Source organism: Pipistrellus kuhlii, unplaced genomic scaffold, assembly GCF_014108245.1.
Source record: "Pipistrellus kuhlii isolate mPipKuh1 unplaced genomic scaffold, mPipKuh1.p scaffold_m20_p_5, whole genome shotgun sequence".
Classification (NCBI taxonomy): domain Eukaryota; kingdom Metazoa; phylum Chordata; class Mammalia; order Chiroptera; family Vespertilionidae; genus Pipistrellus; species Pipistrellus kuhlii.
In genome coordinates, this window is record NW_023425551.1 from 82,012,305 (window position 1) to 82,022,104 (window position 9,800).

Consider the following 9,800-nt stretch of genomic DNA (forward strand, 5'->3'; position numbering starts at 1 on the left):
AAAGAGAGAATATTAAAAGCAGCAAGAGAATAACAGTTAAGTTACCTACAAGGGAGCACCCAGAGGATTGTCAGCTGATTTCTCAACAGAAACTATGCAGGCCAGAAGGGAGTGGCAAGAAATATTCAAAGTGATGAACAGCAAGAACCTACAACCAAGATTACTCTACCCAGCAAAGCTATCATTCAGAATTGAAGGTCAGACAAAGAGCTTCACAGACAAGAAAAAGCTAAAGGAGTTCATCACCACCAAACCAGGATTACATGAAATGCTGAAGGGTATTTTTTAAGAAGATGAGGAAGGAAAAAAAAGGTAAAGATAAAAATTATGAACAACAAAAAGACATCAAACACATACCTACCAACAAGAGAATCTAAAAATCAAGTGAATAAAAAAAGCTGAAGAACAGGATGGATTGGTAATATATAATAGAATCAGGGACATAGAAAGGGAGTGGACTGACAATTCTCAGGGGGAAGGGGAATCTGAGGGTTACAGGAAGAGATTGGACAAAAATCTTACACCTATGGGTGAAGTCAGTGGTAGGGGCTGTGGGGGGGGAACCAGGTGGAGGGGAGTTATGGGGGGGAAAAGAGGAACACTTGTAATAATCTGAACAATAAAGATTTATTATTTTAAAAAAAAAAGAACACTTCAGTAAATTTTTTGGTAGACATTATATACATACTAGAGGCCCAGTGCATGAAATTCAGTCACAGTGATGGTGGGGGTCCCTTAGTCTAGCCTGCACTTTTGCAGTTCAGGAGCTTTTGGGGGATGTCTGACTGCCATGGAGGTAGAAGCTCCCACCACCTCCGCTGTGCTCACCAGCTGTGAGCCCAGCTTCTGGCTAAGCAGTGCTCCCCTGTGGGATCACACTAACCACCAGGGGGAAGCTCCTGCATTGAGTGCTGCCCCCTGGTGATCTATTTGCATATTAGTCTTTTATTACATAGGATTTTTGTTGGGTATACATACCTAAAACTGGAATTGCTTGATCATAGAATAATGTAGGCTCAAATTTATGTATTGTCAATCTGGCTGACATGGTTCAGTGGTTGAGTGTTGACCTATGAACTAGGAGGTCATGGTTTGATTCCTGGTCAAGGGCACATAACTGGGGTACAGTCTCAATCCCCAGTGTGGGGCATGCAGGAGGCAGCCGATCAATGATTTTGTCTCATCATTGATGTGTCTACCTTTCTCTCCCTCTCCCTTCCTCTCTGAAATCAATAAAAATATATATTTAAAAAACTATGTACTGCCAAAAAATTGTCCAAAGTGGTTGTACCAATTTCTATTCCCATCATCCATGTATGAGAGCTCCAGTTCATACACATCCTTGCCAACTTTTGCTATTTTTTTGTGAGCAATCATCTGATTTATAAAAAGATGTAACAAAATCTTAAATGACACAAAATATAATTTTCAAAACATCAATAAGTGAGTGTATTTAACCATTCTCAGCTCATAACAGCAAGTGCATGAGGGAGCAGTAACACATGTTGTAGCATGTTTAATAAACCTGCAACAAAGTTGGTTGAAGAAAACAGAGAGCCGAACCGGTTTGGCTCAGTGGATAGAGCGTCGGCCTGCGGACTGAAAGGTCCCGGGTTCTATTCTGGTCAAGGGCACGTACCTTGGTTACGGGCACATCCCCAGTGGGGGGTGTGCAAGAGGCAGCTGATCGATGTTTCTCTCTCATCGATGTTTCTAACTCTTTATCCCTCTCTCTTTCTCTCTGTAAAAAAATCAATAAAATATACTTTAAAAAAGAAAAAAAAAAGAAAGAAAAGCAGAGAAACTTTGTCTTTTAAGTATTAGAACTGAGGGGCTCCATAAACATCTGCATCCACTCAGTGTTGCACCTATGGTTAGACATGTCATGATGGGAACTCCAGGGATCTTCCTGATTCTTCGTTTAAGGTCCCGGCCAACTGTCGCCACAATATAGCAGTCGTGCTGAGTATTCTCTGTATTAAGCAGTCATCTGCATAGGCTCCTTTGTGGGGGCATGGTAATCACTCAGATCTTGGATCCTTGGTAATCCTTAGAGCCACTCAATACAGTACTTCTGTCCCACTTTCTCAATTTCAGCCATTCACAATCAGTTATACGAGGAATATACCTGGCATAAAGACATCCGTCATTGCTTGCACTAAGTCCAGTCTGGCCTTATTGGAAAAGCTGACAAAGTTGGTATCCAGCAGGATGTGGTAAGGTGCTGTGTGACATTGAAAGAATATGCAGAAGGGGTGAGGGAAACTTCTCTGTCTTTGATCTCTCTTTTCTTTCTCTTTAGGTTTTAATCTATCCTTTTCTTTAAGCCTCTGATCTCGGAGACTAAGCATTCGCTTCATGGTAACATACTTCCTTTTTTGTTTTGTTTTGTTTCCCCATGTTCACACCGCACTCCTGTTTCTTCCGCTGTTTTGTTCTTGTTACCTTTTTCATTTTAGTCATTCTGTAGAGATGCAGTGTTATTGCGTTGTTGTTGTTGTTTTTAGAGAGTTAGAAACATCTCTCCCATTGATGTTTCTAGCTCTATCCCTTTCCCTTCCTCTCTGTGAAAAATCAATAAAATATATTTTAAAAAGAAAGAAAAAAGAAATAAGAAAAAAAGAACAAATTAAATCCAAAGCAAACAAAGAAGGAAATAAGAAAGATTAGAGCAGAAAATTATGAAGTTCAGAACAAAAACAGTACAGAAAAACCATTAAAATAAATAAACCTCTAGACAGACACAAGGAGAAAAGTTCTGCCTTGGCACTTCCCCTGGCTGCTCCCTCTGCCTGAAATGCTTGGACTGTTCGTTTTCCTGCCTCCGGACCCCTTTCCAGGCCACTCCACCAATTAGCTCAATGTCTTCCCACCCTTTGTGTGTCTCTCTCCCCCATGGCTCCATACCACTTACTGCAACCTGTCATTTGTTATGTCTGAAGCAATACACTGACTCTATGGCCCTGTAGATTGTAATCGGCTAACAGCTTTCTCCTTCCCCCTCCCCCTGAGTCAGCCTATGGGCTAGTTCCTTGCTTGTCTCCCATGCCCGCAGGAAGGTCTCAGAGTGTTATCAGCAATCTCTGGTATAAAGAGTCCTCCAGAAAAGAATTTAGTTTGAAAGTATTTAGTTTAGCCCTGGCCAGTGTTGCTAGTGGTTAGAGTGTCAGCCTGCGCACTGAGGGTCAAGGGTTCGCTTCCTGGTCAAGGGCACATACCTCGGTTGCAGGTTCCATCCCTCCACTACTTCCTGTAATAACGGCTCCTTGCCATGTCCCTCTGCAGCTACTCATCCAAAGGCGGAGTTTGTCCCTATACTCTTGAATCTGGGTTGGCCTGGTGACTTGCTTTGCTCAGTAGAACAGGGTGAAAGCAAGTGTGCCCCAACCTCAGGACACCTTGCACACGCTGCTCTCAGTCCTAGATCCTGCCAGCAAACAAGCTGTGGCTCTCACCTTGAATTTATGGTAAGCCTCCACTAGGCCTCAGTGCTAGCTGACCATGTGCTATTTTTCCGCCTGGAGCGTGCAGAACCGGTTACACAGACCTTATAAGGGTATGAAGACATGGCCAGTTATGAAGGTACCCATTTGCATCTCTATTTCTGTATGTCCCTTTCCTAAAACTGATATGCCCGTGAACTGTTTGTAGATTCTCATTTCTCTCTTCTGCTTAGGTTACTGAAATCAAGGGGTTCACCACTGGGGTGCTATTAAAAAGTGAGCCCCTTGGCCAGCCGACTGGTTCAGTGTTTGAGCTTTGACCTATGACGCAGGAGGTCATGGTTCAATTCCCAGTCAGGGCATATGCCTGGGGTTTGGGCTTGATCCCCAGTGTGCATGTGTATGGGGTGGGGGGCATGCAGAAGGCCGCCAATTGATGTCTCTCATCATTGATGTTTCTATATCTCTCTCCCTTCCTCTCTGAAATAATATATATATTCTATTAAATGAGGCCCAAAGTTGCAGGTTCAATCCCCAGTCAGGGCACATACAAGAATCAACCAATGAATGCATAAATAGGTAGAACAACAAATTAATCTCTCTCTCTCTCCCACTTCTTCCTTCTCTAAAATCAATTTTTAAAAAATATATTTTATTGATTTTTTACAGAGAGGAAGGGAGAGAGAGATAGAAACATTGATGAGAGAGAAACATCAATCAGCTGCCTCCTGCACATCCCCTAGGATGTGCCCACAACCAAGGTACGTGCCCTTAACTGGAATCGAACCTGGGACCTTTCAGTCCACAGGTCAACGCTCTATCCACTGAGTCAAACTGGTTTCGGCTAAAATCAATTTTTAAAGAAGATAAAAATAAAAAGAAACATAGTTGTCAAAACATAGTTTTATTTATTGCTGGGAGTAACGGAGACAGGGGATTCCCATCCAAAGCTCTGCCTCCGGGAAGGGAGACTTAGTCACAGCTATATACACTATTTGGTCAGTTACATGTTGACTTCTTCTTTGGAATTGGCTATACTTATCAGGCTGGGCTCCTGCCAAGGTTATTCTGTTTACAGCCGGTCTGCAAAACACTGTGCTACATTTTAACAGCAAGAAGAGTGTTTAGTAAGAACGGTTCAGACCTCGAGATCCCTGTCCTAACACTTTCCTATTGCCCACTTGTCATTCTCCCAAGGTAGGGAAATGTAAAGACATCTGGGCTGCCAAACCAAAGAACAATTAAAAATAATTTTTTATTGATTTCAGAGAGGAAGGAAGAGGGAGAGATAGAAACATCAACGATGAGAGAATCATTGATCAGCTGCCTCTAATAATTGACTAATGAATCCTTTAGCAAGTCAAGAGCCTTCTAATTCTTTGCTCTAAACCACATGTGTCAAACACAAGGCCCGCGGGCCAAATCCGTCCCGCCAGGCCTTACAATGTGGCCCGCACCGCGCTGTCATCACTGCACTCTGCTGCGTTTCCATCACAATGACAGTTTATGACTGTTCAGTAAACCATTCGGCCCGCGATTTAGGCTGGATTTTAGATTTTGGCCCCTTCTCTGATTGAGTTCGACACCCCTACTAAACAAAATGAAAAGAGGATCTAATTGATTTGTTTGCTTGAATATCATTACAAATAATTCTAATGATGGCTCATTATGTGATTTTTGGCATATATTTCAGAAGGAGTTCAAAGAAGTGTGTGTCATTCTGTAATAAAAGGATTTCCATTCCTACTTACTTATTTTTTAAAGATTGTGTGTCTATGACTGAGCTGAAACAGAGCAGACCAGCAAGGAGTAGAGCAGACCGCTGAGGAGCAGAGCAGAGCGGTAGCTGGAGAGGGGCCGCCTGACCCCAGGACTGCCTCGCATCTGTCCTGTTTTCAGAGCTGTGCTCTATCACAATTGAGTTATTTTGCAATGAATAAAGTTTCCTTCTTCAAACTTCCCCCCATATATAATATATATATATTCAGAGAGGGAGGGAGAGGGGGAGAGAAATAGAAAGGTCAATGATGAGAATCATTGATCGGCTGGCTCCTGCAAACCCCACACCGGTGATTGAGGCCACAACCTGGAAATGTGCCATAACTGGGAATCGAACCATGACCTCCTGGTTTATAGGTTGATGTCCAACCACTTAGCCACACCAGCTGGGCACTGTTTCTTTTTAGTAAAAGCTATCTGAATTTAATGGCCTTTTTGTTTAATTAATTAATTAATTAAATTAATTAATTAATTAATTAAACAAAACAAATAATTATTAGTTTGGGCCCTGATCCAGGGTTTTTAGGCTTATAATGTGAATTCCTCTGGCGGCAGGGATGATAATAAGAGTTGACTCTAAACAAAATTGGCTCTGGCTGGCTTGGCTCAGTAGAGCATCGACCTGTGGATCCAAGGGGCTTGGGTTTGATTCCTGGTCAAGAGCATGGACTTTAATTATAGGTTCCCCAGGCCCTCCCTGGGGCACATGCAGGAGGCAGCCAATTGATGTGTCTCTCTCACACTGATGTTTCTTCCCTTTTCCCTCCCTTCCATTCTCTCTAGAAATCAATGAAAAAATATCCTCAAGTGAGGATTTTAAAAAAATTGTTACATCCTTTGTATTGTTTGGGGTGAACAAAATCTACCCAAGTAAACAAGGTCCTCCTATTAAGGTAAAAATAAAGTTGAGCTAAGAGACCCTAAGGCTCCAGGTACAAAGTCCATTACACACACACCTGTTCCCAGGCGGCTGGCCCACCACTTACCCAGGAGCCAGATCTCCACCGGGCGTCAGTTCCCTCAGGAACCTCAGTCAGGGCCTGGGGGAGAGTCAGAAAAAGCCTTCCACCCTTGCTCCACGACAACCTCCTGAAGAACATTTTCCACCGCAGTTCAGATTGGGATCTCACTCTTCCTTATTATCGCCCCACTGGTTAAATCCCGATCACACACTCTCGCCCTGCGGGCCAATCAGGGTCTTTCTTTCCTCTTCTCCTTTTGTTATTTTTAATTAATTTATTTTTATTTATAAACCTCGCCTTGTGCTCCTGCAACTCTTGTTCCCACCAGCCTCAGTAAGAGAGTCCCACCCTGCCTGGCCAGTGTGGCTCAGTTGGTTGAGCATTCTCCCGTGCACCAAGAGGTCACCAGTTTGATTCCGGGTCAGGGCACATACCTGGATTGTGGGCTTGATCCCCAGTAGGGGGCATGCAAGAGGCAGCTGATTGATGCTTTTCTCTCTCAGAAATGTTTCTCTCTCTCCCTCTCCCTTGCTCTTGCTCTCTAAAAGTCAATAAAAACACATTTTTTTTAAAGAGGGAGTCCCTCGCCGAAACCAGTTTGGCTCAGTGGTAGAGTGTCAGTCTGCGGACTGAAAGGTCCCAGGTTCGATTCCAGTCAGGCACATCCCCGGTAGGCGGCTGGTAGATGTTTCTCTCTCATCGATGTTTCTAGCTCTCTATCTCTCTCCCTTCCTCTCTGTAAAAAAGTCAATAAAAAAATATATTTTTTTATATTTTATTTATTTATTTTAATATATTTTATTGATTTTGTACAGAGAGGAAGGGAGAGAGATAGAGTTAGAATCATCGATGAGAGTCATCGATCAGCTGCCTCTTGCACACCCCCTACTGGGGGATATGCCCGCAACCAAGGCACATGCCCTTGACCGGAATCGAACCTGGGACCCTTCAGTCCCCAAGCCGACGCTTTATCCATTGAGCCAAACCGGTCTCGGCGATAAAATATATTTTTTTAAAAATAATAAAAGAGGGAGTTACACCCAGGTGCGTTCTCCCCCCAGGAGCATGGGGCACCTCTCCTCTCCCCCTTCTCTTCCCCACAGGCGCACATCTCCCAAGATACTTGCAACCAGGGGGGCAGTGGGCAGAGCAGCTCATCCTAGAACCTGTCTCCAAGGCCCCCTTCCTCTGACTTATCAGTGAGCCAGAGCAGCCCTGCCTCAGCTCATCTTTCCTACATTTCTAGAGCCCCACCAGGCTCTCCTGCTGCTGCTTCTATTCTTCTACCCTGAGCCCTTCCCTGTCTCACTGTCCCCAGTTCTCTCTCTCTCTCTCTGGAATTAGGGTCAAGCCAGGCAGGTGCAGGACCTGCAGCTACCACGCCCCTTAATCCTGGCATTGCTGAGCACAGGTGTCCATCCCAGCTCCCTGACCCAGCCAGCTGTCGGGCTGCAGGTTAGGATGGCAGAGGAGGAGGGTTATGAGGGCGAAGAGGATGTGTTCCTGGCTTTTGCCCAGGGACCATCTCCTCCCAGGGGTCCCATACGGCAGGCCTTGGACAAGGCCTTCTTTATATTCCTGGCCCTCTTTCTGACCCTACTGATGCTGGAGGCTCTTTACAAGCTCCTGTGGCCACTGCCATGGGCAACATTTGGGGAATGGCTTCTGGGAACACCTCAGAAGGAGGATGAGCTGGAACTGTGACCACCTTTTCCATAAACACCCTCTTACCCTGGAGGAGGTGAGAGGGGAGATGGGGGAGGTGGGACTGTTGGGAACTATGGAGGGGACACTTGGATAGTTAAGAGCAGCTGTCTAAAATTTCTGCACCTATACTCCAGGAAACTATTTAAAAGTTAGTGCTTTTCACATATTTTTAAGTAAGCATCTAAATTTTTTTCATCATTGAAATTGTTTCAAGGATGTAATTCCTGGCATATTGAAAATATTCACATTTTAGCCCTATTTTTTCTCAGTGGTTAGAGCACTGGCCCTCAGACTGGGTCTGCGGTTCCATTCTGGTCAAGGGCACATACCTGGGTTGCAGGATGAGCATGTGCAGGATATAATCAATTGATGTGCCTCTCTCACATCGATGTTTCTCTCTCTCTCCCCTCCATCCCTCCCTCCCTCCCTTCAACTCTCACTTAAAAAAATCAATGGGGAGCAAAAACCGGTTTGGCTCAGTGGATAGAGCGTCAGCCTGTGGACTGAAAGGTCCTGGGTTCGATTCCGGTCAAGGGCATGTGCCTGGGTTGCGGGTACACCCCCAGTAGGAGGTGTGCAAGAGGCAGCTGATCAATGATTCTCTCTCATCGATGTTTCTAACTCTCTATCCCTCTACTTTCCTCTGTAAAAATCAATAAAAAGGGTAATATGCTAATTAGAGCAGATATACCTATATTCTGGACATCCTTCCTGACAAAGCCAGGGCCCAAGCAAAGTTGCCCAGGGTCCCAGGTACCTGTGGCCGGCTGGAGGAGGAAAGCCTGAGTCCCAGGTACGAGGGTTGAGGCAGAGGCAGTTAGGGGTGATCAGGCTGGCAGGTGACCAGTTACAGGTGATCAGGCTATCAGGCAGGCAGGCAGGCGAGCAGTTACGAGCCAGTGTTCCTGATTGCGAGAGGGATGTCCAACAGGGGTCTTCAAACTACGGCCCGCGGGCCACATGCGGCCCACAGAGTCTGATCCGGCCCGTCAGGTTTTTTGGGCAGTGAGCGCAGCCGAGGTGTTACAGTAGGAATTAGTAGTTCATATAGTCCAGCCCTCCAGCTCTCTGAGGGACCGTGATCTGGCCCCCACTTTAAAAAGTTTGAGGACCCCTGGAACTTACCATTATAGGCCGGATCCCATAGGAATCCCAAGAGGATGCAGGCGGGGCTGAGGGATTTCCCCCCTCTGTGCACGATTTTGTGCACTGGGCCTCTAGTTTTTAAATAAGACAATTAAATTACACTTTTGAATATCCAGAGGAATTGAAATATCAGAATTGGAACATTAAAAATACATAAAGCCCTAGCTGGTTTGGCTCAGTGGATAGTGTTGGGCTGGGGACTGAAAGGTCCCAGGTTTGACTCCCAGGCAGGACACATGCCTGTGTTGTGGGCTTGATCCCCAGTGTGGAATGTGCAGGAGCCGCCAATCAATGATTCTCTCTCATCACTGATGTTTCTATCTCTCCCCCTCTCCCTTCCTCTCTGAAATCAATAAAACAAAAAAGCGTATGACTTTAAAAAAAAATAAGCAAGCTCTCTACATTTGGGAAACATTTTCTTCTTTTCCTCCTTGAACTCCTACAACCATTCCACTTTTCCAGAGACAATTTTATGCTTTTATACTTGAAAGTCTCTGATGAAAAATATTTTTCTTCCTTGTGACCAAAATTTTAGTTTTTAAAAAATTTCTTCAGGGTTACCATTACAACTGTAATGACAACAGAACTGATCAAATAGCATGAAGATTGTTAAAAATTTTTAAATACATTTTTATTTTTAAATTTATTTTATTGATTCTTTACAGGAAGAGAGAGGGAGAGTTAGAAACATCGATGAGAGAGAATCATCAATCAGCGGCCTCTTGCACACCCCCAACCAGGGATGTGCCCGCAACCGAGGTAC

General features: G+C 44.6%; 1 protein-coding gene and 1 pseudogene across 1 annotated transcript; one reads left to right on the top strand and one right to left on the bottom strand.

The window, feature by feature from the left end:
- Positions 1 to 1,820: 1,820 nt before the first annotated feature.
- Positions 1,821 to 2,486, bottom strand: LOC118705681 (annotated as a pseudogene).
- Positions 2,487 to 7,389: 4,903 nt separating this feature from the next.
- On the top strand, positions 7,390 to 7,888 carry SMIM40 (small integral membrane protein 40). Its single transcript, XM_036414727.2, has one exon. It carries the CDS (start codon positions 7,646 to 7,648, stop codon positions 7,886 to 7,888), a length of 243 nt encoding a protein of 80 aa, XP_036270620.1. The 5' UTR covers positions 7,390 to 7,645.
- The last annotated feature ends 1,912 nt before the right edge of the window (positions 7,889 to 9,800 follow it).